This window comes from Mya arenaria, chromosome 7 (assembly GCF_026914265.1).
Source record: "Mya arenaria isolate MELC-2E11 chromosome 7, ASM2691426v1".
Taxonomy (NCBI): Eukaryota; Metazoa; Mollusca; class Bivalvia; order Myida; family Myidae; genus Mya; species Mya arenaria.
The window spans coordinates 55,994,802-56,013,510 of record NC_069128.1 but is presented as its reverse complement, the minus strand read 5'-3'; the positions used below and the strand labels follow the sequence as shown (position 1 = coordinate 56,013,510).

The 18,709-nt window shown below is 37.0% G+C and overlaps 1 protein-coding gene across 1 annotated transcript; it reads right to left on the bottom strand.

Annotated features, from left to right (window-relative positions):
* Positions 1-717: 717 nt before the first annotated feature.
* Positions 718-9,810, bottom strand: LOC128241270 (tumor necrosis factor receptor superfamily member 16-like). Its single transcript, XM_052958213.1, has 5 exons — positions 9,710-9,810; positions 9,256-9,494; positions 3,235-3,525; positions 2,230-2,340; positions 718-1,612 (listed from the first exon to the last, which is right to left on the bottom strand). The coding sequence occupies exons 1-5, from the start codon at positions 9,808-9,810 to the stop codon at positions 1,374-1,376; spliced, it is 981 nt and encodes a 326-aa protein (XP_052814173.1). The 3' UTR covers positions 718-1,373.
* Positions 9,811-18,709: the final 8,899 nt, after the last annotated feature.

The following is an 18,709-nucleotide window of genomic DNA, read 5'->3' as shown; positions in this document are numbered from 1 at the left end:
GCCATTTAACAATATACTTCGTATATTTATAATACAAAAAGTATGTACAAAGACAACATAGTGAATTCAATGACACATAATTATTATGTTATACAACAGAGCAGACGAGACATGGTTTGTTAAAGTCCAAATGACTTAAACGAGTGGTGGGGTATGCCTAGGAGTTATATATGGGTGGCTTGAAACGGAGATTTATGTTTACTTCAGGCTACATTAGCATGAAAAAAACATTTACACACATTTCTTTACTTTGTTACAGTAACCTTATAACACATTCTCATGAACACAAACGCACGTGAACATGCATGTATATAAAATGAATATTCATGACACAGTTGTGTCAAAGTATACATGATTATCTTAAAGGAGACATTGAAATTGTTTGAAATGCATAAATATATTCATCATATACACATCATAATTGTGCAAACAGTGCATATATGCATATCTAAATGATGACGTCATGTCATGGCAAGTATCATTGGGCGATGAAAACATGACGTCATAAAAATAAACAGTGCTTCAACCATACCAGTACGTGTTTTTTAAGAGACTTTAACCAGTTATGCATTATAAGTAAAGCGTTTTGATTCTGGAATTGCAAAAATAAAATAGCCCGGATCAAAACGCAAACTTATAACTGTATAACCATGTTATAAAAGTTAACATTTTAGAAATTTTAGAATATCTGAGAACAAGCTTGTTTGAGCCTTCCTATAAGGTCCGATTGGGTTAAAAACTCTGAGGTTATACACCAAGGGTAATATATTTTAACTAGTATATAATATATATTTTTGCTCGTCCTCCCAATCAATTTGAAAAAAGTTTAACGAACTACGTGGCGGATTGAACGCCAAGTTTGTCATTGTAGTACATATCATATTTAAATCACAAAATAACAAACATAGCACTTTAATGTTATAGTATCACTGTTTTGAACATATTTCACTGCGGTGGTGCAGTCCTGCAGTACATCATTGCGGCGGTGTTGGGGTTGCCAAATGAAGGCACAGACAACAACATAAGCACTAGATCATATCGAGTATCAGCAGTCAATTGTATAAAACATTGATAGGTTATCCACGGGTTATCGTTAGGTTAGTTTGCTAACGTCAATGATTTGAAAATAGGAATTATTGGATAAATGTTGACCAGTCATAAACATGTGTGCCATCTTTGACCAAACCAAAGCAAACACCAGTTTTGTCCAATCAATTGGCTGTCGGTGGCTATATGCCAGTCCGTTCCTCTGTGCTTCGAGAGTCTCTCTACTGGCAGCAAAGTGTCACATCATCGCGCCCTTACGTCAAGGAGCAAATTTTTTGTCATGTTGAACGCTCCCTTTCAGAATATTATCACAAACAACTTTAGCATTAGACCATATTTTGAGAAGCACTGTTATGTTTTGAAAGCATCTGAGTCCGCCCCTCTGTACTATCAACGTAAATAATCCTCGCCGCATCCTGCCGGCCGATATTACGTAAGGCCTGTATAAGCCGGGTCACAGTAGCTGCGTCCCGGCGTTCCCAGTCGTGAAGCATGTACTTGAAACTGCTGTTCCCCTCAGCCCCGCCCCTGGACTCAAGCTGGGTCAGTCGCTTGCTGCTGTAACCTAACGTAAAAATAATTCATTGTAAATACAAAAACGTTGGAAAAGTGAAAAGTGAAGTAAAATCTAAATGATTAAGAACGGGCGGAGTGAGCGTAGATTTTACTTTTACATGTCATATAACTGACCACCTCATTGTCAACGCAAAATCAGAAAAAGGTAGTATGTATTGGGGCGGACCTCAAAACACCCGCGGTTGTTGACATTCTATATGGTTAAGGCTAGTATTTAATGATTTCCTATCTGCCATTTTTTACTGATAATGTATATTCTCTAAATATATATAACTTTCTTTGAAAGGCTAAAGCTCTTTAAAAGGCTTAAAATCACACAATGTACACCAAAACAAAAATATTGTGCTTAACTTGATCATGTGAGGGACTTACGGGTACCTTTGTTTGTTGAAAAATCATAAGTGTCTTTTGACACGATAATGCTGCGCACGTAACTTGAATATTTTGTATAAATTGTGCAATATACTATTTTAAAGACAGTCACGAAAAACTGGTTTTTGTTTTATTTAAATTTAGTAGAAGTAAATGGAAATAAATGAAATAACATACTTGGTTCAGATTCTAATAGAAATTGAGGCATGTTTTAATAGTACGCTATTTATATACCTATTTCCTTGGCAAGCAGTTTCCAACTGTCGGAGTGGGGCGTGGCCAGGGTTTTCTCAAGCTCTTTCCGCTTCCCGACGGGTAGGTCCCGTACCCCACTGGCTAAACAGTCTGAAATGCACACAGGGAAGATAATTAGATTAGTTATTACACTCTTCCATTAAAAGGGGCACATCATAAGTTGATGCCATTTCCCCCACCCCCCTTGATTTTAATGCATTATTATGATTATAGCATTTGACTTTAATGATCAAAGTAAAGAAACGATATGATTTGTGTACAGATTACTAAATATTAGCAATATTTAAGCGTTTGTAATTTGTGGCCACGTAGCTATCAATTGGAAAAACTTTTATGAAGGCTATATTTTTGTATCTCTACACAAATCATCTTTGGTTTTGTTTTGATTAAGTGAAATGAGTTAAACATAATAATGCATTACAGTTGAAAACAACAACAACATTTTTGGCATCAACCTAAATTGTGTCCCTTTAATCGTTTGATACACATTTTAACGCTGTTCTAAAACGACCGCCATTCTTTGAAATTTTTGACTGTTTCCAAAACAAAACGGTAAACATTACCATCAAAAATGGACGATTAATAACCTGCAGCGGCCCGCTATATTTAATACGTGGTGAGTCAAAGGTTTATTGGAGACTTAAGAACTTGGTTGAAAATATATATCTAACATCAATGACGCAACGCCGTTGGTTAAGGACTGACCACACGTTGACCCCATATTTTCCATGTTGGGTGACTAATTTTTATATCATACCAAAATAGCGTCTTTTTTCAGATTCCGATTAATAAATGGACATTACAGGCTATGGTCGTGATATATACGTTACGGTGTTAGTAGGTGACCCGATTTGGAATATACGGGGCGCAGGAAACCATATCTGGTGAGAGCTACCTACCAACCCCGTAACTTATAATGTCCCTTTAGTTATTTTGATTACATTAAGTTCAATGCATGATAGATTCTCATAAAATCCCAATTACATGTATAATATTTCGGCGAATCATTGTCCACAAACACGCCGCTATCTCCCCCGGAAGCTTTCGAATACTCCACATCCTCGTGCGAACACGGCGCCTTCTGACGTCGCTTACTACGCATGCGCTGATATTTCTTGTAAATGACGTAACCAACGAGGCCGACGATCACGAGCACGAGCGCAGCGCAGTAAACCGGAAAAATGTCGCTACTGTCATCTTCGTTGTTGACGTCAACGGCTGGTGTCGTGTAGTTTCGTTTTGTGACGTCTGTGCGTGGCCGACCCGCGTTGACGCCTTTAAAAAAGAGAAACATCCGTAAATGAAGATGGAACTTAATATTTGTATACGGCTGAAATGTTCCGAAAGGTTGATGGTGGCACACCTTTCTATAAGCGCGATGCGAACGCATTATTAATAAGTCTAAATGATTCCATAACCCCGCACTACAATGTCATTACATTTGTCAACATTTGTTATAATACCTTTTATATAGCTTTACGCTTTGCTTGGTTACACTTGGTTATCACGTTATTTTGTCGCTTTTTTGAAAGATTCAAGGTTTAATCTTGTTGTTGTTTTTTTAAAATGAACCCTCACTCCCAAATAAGATGTACTGCAAAATCAAACAATTGTTTTAATTTACCGAAAAGATTGAGTACATATCGAAAACAATGGTTCTTATGAAGGATATCGTGTTTTATTTAAAAGAAAGGTGTAGAAAACACAGTATTTCTACCATACGAGACGATAGTTGATTACTGTAAATATTTTAGGACCTACCAGTCATTTAATAATTATGCGTTTTCTGCTATTAAATACACTGTTACAATATTGTTATCAGTAATTAATATTTTCCATAAATGCATTATATACATGTAGTAAGAAGTTAAAGGTTTATCACTCAAATTTTTGTTTGTTATACATGTGTATGTATTGATTTTAAATACGAGTATCACTTGAAACTACTAAGGGACTGGGACCCATTCACAAAAAGGTGAAAATTCCATTCTTCTGGCGACAAGTTATTCTATCATCACATGATCATACACCGTCTGCACTTCACATTTTTCCTATCAAAGGGAGATAACTGGCAAAACACATGACAATGTTCACTAACTTTGATTACTTTTCCAAACCGCTCGACAAAGTGAATTTTCTATCGAAAGTTTGTTTTCTATTCCAAACACGCGTTTGATCTAGAGGCGGTTTTTGCTCCTTCGGGGGATCTATCGGCAATTTGCAATATAAACGTAACATTGTGATGACTTTCACAGACCAGGCTGCTGAAATATGAGTTAATTGCCCTTAGCATACCATTACAGCAAGGATGGCTTTACCACATGGAAGGGTGTACAGAGGAACGGACTAGAGGCTTCTAGCGCTTCAACAGTTTTTATGGGCTCAATGTCTTTATAATTAAGATTTGGATTTAAATTCTATGCTTAGCGTTAGTTTAAATCTAATTTTTTTTTTTGCAAAGAAAGTTATTTAAACGTATACCAAGTCACTCTCGTGGACACGGTGTTACGCGATAGTGTGGTCGTGTGTTGTGGGGAAAACCGGAGAACCCGGAGAAAACCCACTTGTCCGGCTTATTGACCACCAACCAAACTCACATGCGCCCAGGCCGGGATTCAAACCCGGGTCGCCGAGTTGAGAAGCGAGAGCGCTAACCACTGCGCTAACCGGACAACTGCACAACTAACAATGCTTAACGTTAATTGTGTTAAGTTTGTTTTAGTATAGTACTAGTTTGTACTAATTTCGTGGGGCTCAATTACGACAAAAGCTGATATAGCTTATAGAGCCCCTCTCGAGTCCGTAACCCGAGTTTCATGGCTGGCCCCTTTAGCCTCACTTGCATTATAGCACTGTGCGATAACTAGATATGTACCATCCATAATGCCAAAAGTAGTATTATACAACTTTCTATTAGATCGATTATGACGAAAGCTGATTGTAATCAAGTCAGTTTAATGGGTGAAACCAGTACTTGAGTCCATTTTAAAGGCCATAAGAAAGTATTCCTGGTAGGGATCGAAACCACTACCTCTTGGGTGAGATGCGGACACATACACATGTACTGGACTACTGCTGTTCTATAGATAATAATCTTCGAAGTTTGAAACATATACGCCGTTCGACATATGTGTATTATATCGAGGGGTGAATGCGAAAAGGTTCTAAGTGACATTAAATAAAGAAGCAGATAGAACCTTTTCGCTTTCACCCCTCGATATAGAACATGTTTATTACATTTTCATCAATTTAATAGGTGAAACACATTTTATGCACATTTCACGTAAGGAGCCATGAGCACACGGATAGACAGACAAAAACACAGACACAGACAGCGGTCCGTGAAACAGACACGTATACATGTGTAAATAGACGAATAGAAAAAACTTGAGATACGGACAAACTGACAATTTTACAGGCATCCGGAACACCTTGATCATTTTCCATCGAAAGCATCCTCGGATATACATGGACAGTTTACATTGTCAGAAATGTTTACATTTAACTACGCTGCAAGTAGATCGCGTAGGTTAATTATGCAGTTAAACTTAATGACTTTACTCTTGGGAATCTTTATTATCCATGCAATTACACCCTTTACTGCTTATCATTTTAAACTTTGTAATTCAGAATACACGTTAAAAGACTACAATCAAATTGTTACTATCATTTAAATTTTACGAACTTCTTCCACTGATGTACTGGCATACATCCGAGGTTGTTTTTGATGTAAAATAGCCGAGGTGTTCCAAATTTTATGCAGTCTGACGGCCAGAGAGACATACATTGGAAGTTGTCTCATAAATTATATCAAAACAATACAATACCTTAATACTCAATCGGTTAATCGATGATTGATTTTTACAATAAATTATTGGTGTTCAGTATCGACTATCGGCAGGGGCGTAGCTAGCCCTCTATTCATGTGGATTCAAAATTGTGCTAGGGGGTTTCAAGGGCATGCCCCCCCACGGAAAATTTTGAAAAAACCATGGTGCAATTTGGTGCATTCTGGGCGTTCTGTGGTTTATTACTGGAAAATGGAGAGTTTTAGGATCATATACCAACAAATTAACTCTTAACTCGGGAGATGGCTGATTTTTTTGACAGAATCATGTTGATTCAGTTGCGTATTGGCGTACGTATAGGCCGCTACGCGCCTGATCGGTGATGTGGGGCTTAGTTTATCGGTTAAGTCGAGTTTTTAAAGCGTCCTCGATTTATCGCCAGTATAAAGTATTCATTCGCCAATATACAGTATTATATTCAATCATCGCATGCGTCGCGTCATATGTAAATTGAAAATCATCGCTATTTCCCTTAAAGTTCTAAACAACGAATCAACCGAAATTCATGTGACGCCTATGATAATTTTGTATTTCATTTGATGTTATATTCCGTGTGTTATCAGAAGTGTTTTCTCTGAATATAAATATGATAAGGTTTATATTATCGTTAAGTGGTTTTCATTGGGATTTATTTCCTAAATCAGTACAAAAGCGGATGACGCATAAAAACAACAATTGGGGTTCACGTTATACCATTGAAATTAAATAATTTATAATCTAATCTGAAGGTTGCTATCAGTAATAATTTTTCTACAAAGTTCTACAAGTATTGTATTTCTAATCTCCCGACCCCTGAAATTAAATACGCCTGCAAATTGCCTGCATTTCTTGAACTCACAACGGCGGTGCAAGCTGTCTTCAAGAGGGTTGATAGTTTAATGTGACCAATAGCGGATCCAGGGGAGTGTGGCTGGGGGGGGGGGGGCACCCTGTGCACGCCCAAGTCAGATAGATCGTCTAAGTTTACTTTTTAATTTCAAACCAGGAGAAAAATGTAATACCGTACCTCCAAAATGCACCATTTCGGACAAGAAATTGCTACTATTCCCTTGTGGGTGTGTGTAGTGTGTGTGTGTGTGGGGGGGGGGGGGGGATGAGTACCCCAAAACACCCCTGCCAACATTTAAATACAATTTTGGTTCTGAGGGAGGGGCGTAAGTTAAAAGCTTATATTCCTTTTACAAAACATTATGATTGATAGTTTTGACATGCATATATAATACAACGCTGCTATTGGGTTCCAAACCTAACTTGATTTTTCGGTAGTCAAAGCCAAAAACCCATTTTTTTTTAAATTTTCCCCGATTTTTGTATAAAGCAGACTAGCTTACTAAGAACCGCTATGTCGTAGTATTCGTGTTTGGCATAACATAGTTATAGCTTATGTAGCAAAATTTAGAAATGTTCCGGTGGATCGAAAGGTGTATATCTGGCAAATAACGTTCATATATGTGTATATACAGTCAAAACTCGTGATGTCGAAGTCGTTGGGACATCTGTAAATATTTCGAGATAACAAACATTCGATATAACGAAATACAAAAAAATGTATAACTCAACCGCACACATTTAAAAAATGTTCGACATAGCAAGTTCCGCGGGTATTATATATGCAGAAAATAAAGGTAAGTCTTTAAACAAATAACATAACATATAAGATTCGATATAACCGAAATACAATAAGTGTACAACCTAACCTGACATAACCAGAACGTCGAGATAACAGAGTTCGATAAAGCGAGTTCCCACTGCACTTCATATGTAGGAAATGAAAGTTTGTCTGTTATAAATAAAATATAAAGAATGCGAATAAACAAAATGTAAAGGCCAAGAAGACTTTGCAATGTCGTTAATTCATATGTATATAAAACTCAAGTAATTATAACATTTTAGAATTCATCTTATGCACCCGTCAATTGTAACCACGTCCGCCCCCCCCCCCCCCCAGGTCCGGGGAATAGCGGGGACTTTCGGTCCAGCCAACCCCGGGTAAAATCCCCGCCTTGCGGGGACGAACTGATGGTAAAATCCCCGCCAAATGCCCCCGTACCCAAGGTTCCCTAGGTTAGGCCCATTCCCCGCTATATTTTGCGCGAAGACAAAACCACCGCATTCACCCGGCACTGCGGGGCAACCTGAAAGGTCAAACCACGGCCCATTTCCCCGGCTATCCCCGGTATACCCCCGGTCCTGGGGGAGCCGTGGTTACAATTGACTAGTGCATTATAAGCTTAATATATAAAACATTGCGACATTCGATTGACACTCCGTTCCCCAATTAACCTTTGAAAAACATGGAAATGCTAAACTGTGCCATTAATTTTAATCTCTTTTTATTTTAATCTAAATATTTTTTTTCAATCGGACATAACCAGCACTAAAAAATCCACCAGGGTAGCCCGTGGCGCTGTTGAAACGAATTCTTATGGTAAATTCTTCCAAAAACGCGTCACAGTTCGCAGTTTCCAAAAGCATTCCCTTTGATCATGCTAATACAAAGAAAGCCGCCAATATGAACCCTTTACTAAGTGAGAGGGCCTTTGATCTTCCGGCCATATCGTAACTAAAATTTCCCTATAAACGAAACTTATGCATTCATGGAGACCAGCACATGCACCCTTCTGCCTTGATATAATTAATAAGGAGCTTTTTGCCTTCTATCTTCACAGAGATCAGCATTGGTACCCCTTTATTTTCATGGAGATCAGCATTGGTACCCCTTTATTTTCATGGAGACCAACATGGGTACACTTCTGCCTTCATGGAGACCAGCATGGGCACCCATCTGCCTTCATGGAGACCAACATGGGCACCCATCTGCCTTGATGGAGACCAGCATGGGCACCCATCTGCCTTCACAGAGATCAGCATGGGCACACTTCTGCCTTCATGGAGACCAGCATGGGTACCCATCTGCCTTCATGGAGACCAACATGGGCACCCTTCTGCCTTCATGGCGACCAACGTGGGCAACGCTCTGCCTTCATGGAGACCAACATGGGCACCCATCTGCCTTCATGGAGATCAACATGGGCACCCTTCTGCCTTCATGGAGACCAACATGGGCACCCATCTGCCTTCATGGAGACCAGCATGGCAAGCCTTCTGCCTTCATAGAGACCAGCATGGGCACCATTCTGCCTTCATAGCAACCAACGTGGGCACCTTCCTGTCTTCATGGAGACCAGCATTGGCACCATTCTGCCTTCATGGAGACCAGCATGGGCACCCATCTGCCTTGATGGAGACCAGCATGGGCACCCTTCTGCTTTCATGGATACCATCATGGGCACCCATCTGCCTTCATGGAACCAGCATGGGCACCCTTCTGGCTTCATGTAGACCAGCATGTGCACCATTCTGCCTTCATGGAGACCAACGTGGGCACCTTCCTGCCTTCATGGAGATCAACATGGGCACCCTTTTGCCTTCATGGAGACCAGCATGGACACCCTTCTGCCTTCATGGAGACCAGCATGTGCACCATTCTGCCTTCATGGAAAGCAACGTGGGCACCTTCCTGCTTCATGGCAACCAACGTGGGCACCTTCCTGCCTTCATGGAGACCAGCATGGGCACCATTCTGCCTTCATGGAGACCAGCATGGGCACCCTTCTGCCCTATATGGAGACCAACGTGGGCACACTTCTGCCTTCATGGAGACCAACATGGGCACCCTTCTGCCTTCATGGAGAACAGCATGGGTACCCATCTGCCTTCATGGAGACCAGCATGGGCACCCTTCTGCCTTCATGGAGACCAGCATGTGCACCCTTCTGCCTTCATGGAGACCAGCATGGGCACCCTTCAGCCTTCATGGCGACCAGCATGGGCACCCTTCTGCCTTCATGGAGACCAGCATGAGCACCATTCTGCCTTTATGGAGATCAGCATGTGCACCATTCCTTTCTGCCTTCATGGAGACCAGCATGGGCACCCATCTGCCTCCATGGAGACAAACATGGGAACTATTCTGCCTTCATGGAGACCAGTATTGTCAACCTTCTTCCTTCATGGAGACCAGCATGTGCACCCTTCCGCCTTTATGGAGACCAGCATGGGCACCATTCTACCTTCATGGAGACCAGCATGGACACCCATCTGCCTTCATGGAGACCAACATGGGCACCCTTCCGCCTTCATGGAGACCAGCATGGGCACCATTCTGCCTTCATGGAGACCAGCGTTGGCACCCATCTGCCTTCATGGATACGAACATGGGCACCCTTCTGCCTTCATGGAGACCAACATGGGCACCCTTCTGCCTTCATGGAGACCAGCATGGGCACCATTCTGCCTTCATGGAGACCAACATGGACACCATTCTGCCTTCATGGAGACCAACATGGGCACCCTTCTGCCTTCATTTATAGAGACATGCATGTGCACCGCTCTGCCTCAGAAAAATCTGGAAACTAAATCCCTTACCTCTAATATACTCCACACAAAATGTACAAATTGCAAATGGCCAAAGGTACCAGGACATAGTGAACTATACCTGGTTATCGGCTGATATTACAGTATGTAATGTAACTTTCATTTAGTGACATCTTAACATTGTTTGTACGAAAGCATTTTTAGATCATGATGTGGAAATAAGTAAGAAGTGTGTTATGAGCTGTATCAGCTGTATACATGATTCACAAATCAATTATATCATGTAAATGAATTGGTTTTGTGAAAGAAATGTGATGTCCCAAATTATGTGCTTTGAATTAAAAAAAATGTAAAAAGATGTGATGTTGAATTATGCCCTGTTATTGGAATGGCTTTGTAAATGAAATTTGATGTCTGAACTCAGTTATGTTCTGTGAATGCATTTGTAATCACAAATCAATTATATTATGTGAGGGAATTTGTTTCGCAAAGAAATGTGATGTCACTAACCCATAATGTGCTGTGAATGAGCTGGTTTTGTAAAATAAATGTTTTAAACGGTATACAAATACAATTAAATGCTAACAATAATTCTAACTGGCTAAACTTTTTAAACGGTGATAGTCCTGTCATTTTTTTTTATCTTGGAAACCCTAAATTATTTTTGCGCTGACATTTATGTACTATGTACTCATTTCAAACTTTAATAATGCTTGCTTTTCTAACAGTCCTGCTTATTTAGAGAACTCAATTACTAGTAATTATTAAAGAACATTTTGAGTATCAGAGGGCTGTCGCAAAGATAATGGATGGTTTGTGTCTGTGAGGCAAATGGTAGTGTTTTTTTTTGTTTCAGGTATTTTGACATATAAGTTTTTAGTTGTGTTATTCTTACTTAAAGCTTTTTTCTTGTGTATTGTTTAAAGTATAAACATATATCTTAAAACTAAAGTTAAGAACTATTGCTATTAGAATAAATTTGTTTCAACTAAGTTATCTTTATATAATTACACTAGTGTATAGAATACACAAGTAGATCATTTGTACAACTTGTTTCTTGGACTTTAAAATACAGATAAATCTGTCTTACAAACAGTATGAAATCTATGAATTTTTAGACGCCCCTCAAATATATTTTAGATGATAATCTGAAGACTGTAAATACTTAAATATCCCTTTTCAACACCCACAAACTGTTTATGTCTGTAACATATCTGGACATTGTTTAGAGACTATTTCTGTAACATCCCTTAACATTGCTTAGCGATTATTCTGTAGCATCCCTAAACATTGTTTAGAGATTATTTCTGTAACATCCCTAAACATTGTTTAGAGATTATTTCTGTAACGTCCCTAAACATTGTTTAGAGATTATTTCTGTAACATCCATAAACATTGTTTAGAGATTATTTCTGTAACATCCCTAAACATTGTTTAGAGATTATTTCTGTAACATCCATAAACATTGTTAAGAGTAGCTCTATATTTAACACACCTAAATTTCTGGTTTTGAGACAGCCCTCTTTCATAGTGAATGATTTTTATTGTACACATTATGTTAAATATCATGAGATACAACGTGCATTCGTTTTGAAACTTGTAAATTTTTATTCAATCAATTTTGTTAGATATTTGTAACTTTGTTTATTGTTGTTTTGTATTAGTTTGTATATATATATATATATCATTTTTTTTAAAAACGAAGATTTTTATGTCTTTCTTATTCAAATTTAAGTCTTCTTGCAGTTGACAAAAATATCCAGATATATTTAATACAATTAAACATCAAAAGCATTCTGAAAGTATTTACCAAAAATGTGAGATGTTATGCGTAAGTTTAAAAGATCAGTGAAGCAGTTAAAGCTCATTTTAGTCTATGAATACAAACGTTATATTCATACACGGAATCTACTAACAACTTTTTATCTGTTAAACTTAGTTTTCCTGTGCAAAAGTGTGGATTTCAAGTACTTTTTAAAGGAGCATTCAAATATTTCAAAAATGAATTCCTTAGAATTTTAAACAATCCTGTTTTAAAAAGCACAATTATAGTGTTGTCACTTGAACAGTGAGGATGAACTATTTTGAAATTAATACATTGTACTGAATTCAGTATTTTGAAAAATATTTCTTCTACGAGATATAAGATGAATTATATATATGTCATTTTATTAATGAAGCCCCCTTCACTAAGTATTTTTTAATTGTTGAACTTTCATCCATATTAATATTAAGATCATATAAGGGAGAAGGCAACTTAAAGCCGTCATGAACCATGCCCAATGCTATGTCAATTGCTGATTCAACACATGAAACGTGTTAAAGGTTGTGATTTTCTGAATGCTCCTTTAAACATAAAGACATCCCAGCGATTTTTACCCCGGCTTGCATTATGAACTATCGTACATTTTATTGAAGTTACCAGTGCAGCGTCACACGGCTTTCAAAGCATTAACAAGAGAATAAATATGTCATGCCAAACTCTTAGTACTTTTCGCTTTGTCCAATTCACTAGTTGTTTAAAAGTTAAATTGTAAAAAGGGAAATATTAAACAAGAACAAGGTTTCCATCGATTGTTTATTTAACACAAAGTTTGATGAGGAAGAAAAAATATTTTGAAATTTAACGCTCAGACATCTGGATAAAAAAAATATATGTTTAAAATTCACGTGTATCAAGATAGTTATCACATAATCACATACACAAAAAAAACAATTATCATCATACATAGAAAGAAAGAAGTATCATAGAAGAAAATAAAACCATAAATACAGAAAAACAATGATTATCATACATACAGGAAAGATATGATTACCATAGTTACAGAACAGAATGATTATTATACATAGACAAATAATAGTTTTAATAGTTAGAGAAAAAGTTAGTTATCATATATACAGAAAAATAATGAGTATATAATAAGTATAGAAATAAACGATGATCACACAAAAAAAAGACAATGATTACCATATTTGCAGAAAATGAATTATCATAATTATAGAAAATCAACGATTACCTCAGTTATAGAAAAACAATGATTATCATAGCTAATGAAAAACAATGATTATCATACATACAAAAAAACAATAATTAACATAGTTATAGAAAAGAATGGTTATCATACATTTAGAAGAACAATTATTACCATAAAACAAAAAAAAGATAACCATAGTTAAGAATTGCCATAGTTACAGAAAAAGTATGATTATCATACATATAGAAGAACGATGATTACCATAGTTGCAGAAAAAGAATGATTATCATACGTATAAAAACAATGATAACCATAGTTACAGAAAACAAAGATTACTATAGTTATAGAAAAACAGTGATTACCGTAGTTAAAGAAAAACAATGATTATCATGCAAACACAAAAACAATGATTATCATAGATACAGAATGAGAATTATTATCCTAGATACAAAAAAGAATGACTGTCATAGTTACAGAACAACACTAATTATCTTAGTTATGGAAAAAGAATGATTATCTTAAATACAGAAAAGGAATGATTATCATAGTGACAGAAAAATATTGATCATCATGGATACAGAAAGACAATGATTAACATGGATACAGAAAAACAATGATTATTATAGATACAGAAAAATATTGATTATCATGGATACAGAAAAACAATGATTAGAAAAACAATGATTATCATGGATACAGAAAAATAATGATTATCATGGATACTGAAAAATAGTTTTCATACAATAATGATCATACATAAAGAACAATAATCTTCTTTAACGACTTACATTCAGGATTTATTTAAAAATCAAGTATGGTAACTATTTAAATATGGGCCATGAGCATCGTTGGGCACCAGCAAGACTTGCTGGTCCATCTTTATATTCAGATACTTTCAACACTTTTGCAGGCAACCCTCGAAATGCATCAGACTTTTTCAAATGAGTACAAATACATATCGATGGCTTCGAATAAAAGACCAGTAAACGCCAAAACCGATATTCCCCAAGAGAGACAAAATACTCAAAGGTGAAAATTCCGAACCTGCATTTTTTGCACCAAGTTGAGGGTTAGTGCAAAACTGATGTAACTCAATCATTGAAACTGTCTTGGACTAAGCCTGCAAATACAGGATTTTAATTTAACAGTTCATTTAGCGCCTTTCATCACATGAGGATTTTTTGTTAGGCTATGAGAATGGGGGTTTTCTCAACAAAGTTAAAAGCCAAAATGCATGTACTGGTTATTTATGCGGTTCCTGAAAAGGGACTGGGGATTGAAATTAAACGAAAGTTTCTGCAAACCTGACGCAAAATTTGGCCGCTTTCAATAAAGGATTTTAGGTGTAGTCGATGTTTTGAAAATCTCAAATCTGTTGTTCACAACATCACGGATTGCATTCAAGGGCGAAGCCAGGCTTAAATGAATGTTACGCACGAAAGGGTGAGGGTGTAGTAGTGGAATATCCCTGTAGCCGTGGGGGGTGGGGGGCTTCCCAGGGCAAAAAAGAAAAATGGAACTTACAAGTTGAGAACTGATGTGAATTTGGCGGGATTTATAGGTTCGAGGCCGCCGTTTTTGTAGTTACCAAGTGATTGATTTAGGCTCAATAAGCCGTGTCTAGCACAGAGAAATAGTGTCTACTTAAGCTGATCTTCCCTTTATTCTGATATCAATAACTAGTTATATGCCCTCTACTTTGATGCCATTTTTGGCCATATTGTTTTTCATTTTTCAAATTGATGCTACGCACATGCGTAAGAGGATAAAAGCCTATGCTATTTTCTGCTTTTACGCGTGTGAAATATTTTAGATTTGCTTGTATTTTAACGATGTTATCCTTGGCAAAAAAATCACGACCGCACATAGCTCGTTGTTTCGTTCTACTAAATTCCGTATGGTCGGATTTTTCTATCCGTACGGGAAACACATAATAGATACGTATAATATCGTGCTAACAAAATATATATTTACACAATAAGAGACTAGAAACGAATGTTAATCTTGGTATAATATATTGAAGAGAGGGAATACTGAAAATGAACGCGCACTATCGTGCATTATGAAGAAAAGGAGGTAATAGACCTATGATGTCCGCGGTCAGACCGGGGACTAACTGATCAGCATTCATTTGTAGCTTAACTTAAAATAGTAATAAACTTATAGCTAAAATTCATTACATATATAAATAAAACGTCCTATTATCAAGAAAAGTGTTGCAGGTTTGGGCACACATTCATGACAATATACAAGTGAACAATAGCGGCGGATTCAGGACTTTCTAAATGGAGGGGCACAACTAATTATAAACATATCAAACTTTTTTTAATGCATTATTTTAATCATATAATGACATGGAATTAACATTTGTCTTCACTGTCAATAATGTTTGGCAGCTAAATTGAATTAAAAAGATATCATTAACTAAGATAAACCTTTCAACAAAAAACAAAGTTTTGAGGACGATAACCAGGGTAGTTAACCACTTGTCAACCTGGAACACACATGTTTATGCTTTAAATTAGTGCTATCAAGTGCTCTTAGTTGCACTCAAGGATACTGTAGGTACTTAGGATGTCATTGTTACAAATAAAAATTAACGGAATTAAAAACAACTTGACAACTCATTCCAAAAAAGGTTTTAAATTTAAATAAATTATAAGGAATTAATTACAAAGGCTCTAACATAATTCAGATAACGAGACGATAATAAAAGCCGAAATGGACAGTTTTAAAGCGGCAACGTTTTGAATTTACACTTTTGTTTAATGCACGTCATGTACATACATATCTTGTTGGCACAGAATGTCATTATTAAAAGTAATGACGAACATATAATGTGCACATGTTAACAGTTTCAAACACTTTATATTTCTGGAATATGATATATTTTATAAGCAGTAAACTTTTGCGTATAACTGCAGCCATATTTGTCTACTTTTGATCAGCTGTCTGTGTAAAATGCGGCGCCAATTTGTTTTTATCGAATGCCATTTTTCAAAAGACATTTTCGTTTCGAATACTATATTATACTCGATAATCAGGAAGTTTATTTGCTCAAATACTGACATTAACTTTAAATTGTGACAAACAACTCATTTGTACCATTAAATCAATATATATGTGCCCCAAAAAATAGTACTTGCCGGCCCGCTTGGAGGGGGTCACGGACCCTATTTTGCCCCCCGGTAGATCCGCCACTGGACAATATGAAAGACAGCTCAGTATTTCACCTTCCTTTGATCACTGTCGTTCAACCATTTCAATCAAACTTACAAACTTTGTTTTCGTGTTTTAAGTCAACAGGCTGTCTTTGAACCATTTCAATCATACTTTCATCTTTGTTGTAGTGATTTAAGTTAACACGCTGTCTTTGAACCATTTCAATCATACTTTCATTCTTTGTTGTAGTGTGTGTTCCCGGAGGATACCACATTCAGACTGTTTTATTCCGTATAGAAGTTCTTCAATTTGTTCAATTTCTGTTGAAATGAAGTGGTGTATTGGTCTTGAATAATTCTTTAATCATGGATAGTAACGGTCTTTCTGGTCATGGAGACTTAGTTTTTCCTGCATACATACTGCATGCCTTTTCACAGAGACCTTACCTTTAATTCTATATTATAAGTGTATATATATATATTATAATTGATCAGGTTAGTATCCATTAAACATCTAAAGTCATTGCCTAACTAATCATTTCACTGGTTATAGGATACAAAAAATTAAAAATATGTAAAAAAACTTTGATGTAAATTACACACTTTTATATTGATATCACTTGTAATTTTCCTAAAATTTGACTATAAAGTTAGGAAATGACTTAAATAGTCAAATATTGTAACAAAGCGTATTAAGTTTAGCATTTAAAAACACAGCTTATGCACATTATTTACATAATGGTACATTTGTAGAAGTCTATTACATACATATGAATATTTTAAAATTCTACAGAAAATAGAAGAGTCCGAACGTGGCCTTCTATTTCCTGCGTAACATTAAAAGTAGACGCCGTCATTTTAGTCGATGTAACTATTTGTGGACCAGTGAGAATCTAGTGTATAAAGGTATGTTTTACAGCACAATTTTGGTTACCATGGTTAATGACATCAGAGTTTGTTTTTTTTCAATTGCATTTGCTTTTTTATATAATGTCCATGCGTTCTACAAGATTTAGTCAGCAACAAAGGTCAGCAAAGTCATATAAACGAATGAAAATTTCCTCATCCCGATTTTTTCTACTCATTAGTATTTTTTATCAGGGTCCTTATCGAAATTAACCCTTTTATGACACTGTTCATATTAACGGGTTTGCAGGAACGAGAAACTTTTACTGTATTTAATTCAAAAGCAACTACCACCAACACAAACGGCCAAGAAAGCGACCCACCATGCTTCCAAAACATTTGCCAATACTTGAACTGGCAAACGATCCGACAAATGTGCCAACTACTGATCCGGCGATAGCCCCAACTGCCATTCCTACCGGACCCGCAAGCGATCCAATTTTCGTTCCCAGTATCGCGCCAGTTTTAGCACCTAGTAAGCATCCATAGTGGGACATTACGCCACCAATGACGCTTTCGCCTATCCGCTCTGTTATTAACTGATTAGCGTGACTCGCAGAAATCTGCCAACTATCTCTTTGCTGAGCGAACTTGTATATATCCTTACCAATGAACCAAACTTCTGCCACTATCGCAACTGCAGTTCCAATTATGTTGACCAATTTTGACACTTTAGCAATTTTGCTAGCAGCATGTGAGGCTTGCGTGTTTCCAGCGAGTTGTTGTTCCACCTGACCTTTTGCAGCTTGTTGGTATACCACATGTGGTGGTGCAGCGAGTTGTTGCCCCACCTGTGGTGTTAGAGAGTGTTAGTCGAGGTGCATGTTTATAGCACATTATGTTCGAATGGCTTAATGACACATGGTGCCACGAGCTGAAACACAACATACCGAGGAAGGTGAGTAGTTAGATTGCCTATACAGACCACAATGCGCTCTGTTGACCCTTACTATATTCTACAAAAACTGCCATCTTGATATGAGGGAATTTTCAGAACCGCTCGGGCGTAACAATATCGGATTCCTAGCGGGCTTGGAGACGCAAATCAACCCAACATTTTTTCAGCCAAAAAGTTTTATTTAAACTTCTTCCTGAATTTGATAATTTATGGGTCCAGTTTAGTACTGTAGATGCAGTTTCAAAGGTTTGTAGTAACGTTTTAAGACACACGTTTTTTGTTTCGTGATGTTTA

Bases quoted from the DNA above. Each gene is read 5' to 3' on its own strand.
- LOC128241270 (XM_052958213.1), bottom strand. From the start codon at position 9,810: ATGGGTACCCATGCTGTTCTCCATGAAGGCAGAAGGGTGCCCATGTTG. The intron at 3,526-9,255 runs GTTGGTTGCTAT...TCTTTTTTAAAG, and splicing joins GAAGACAGGAAGGTGCCCAC to GCGTCAACGCGGGTCGGCCA. The intron at 1,613-2,229 runs GTATATAAATAG...TTTTTACGTTAG, and splicing joins ACTGCTTGCCAAGGAAATAG to GTTACAGCAGCAAGCGACTG.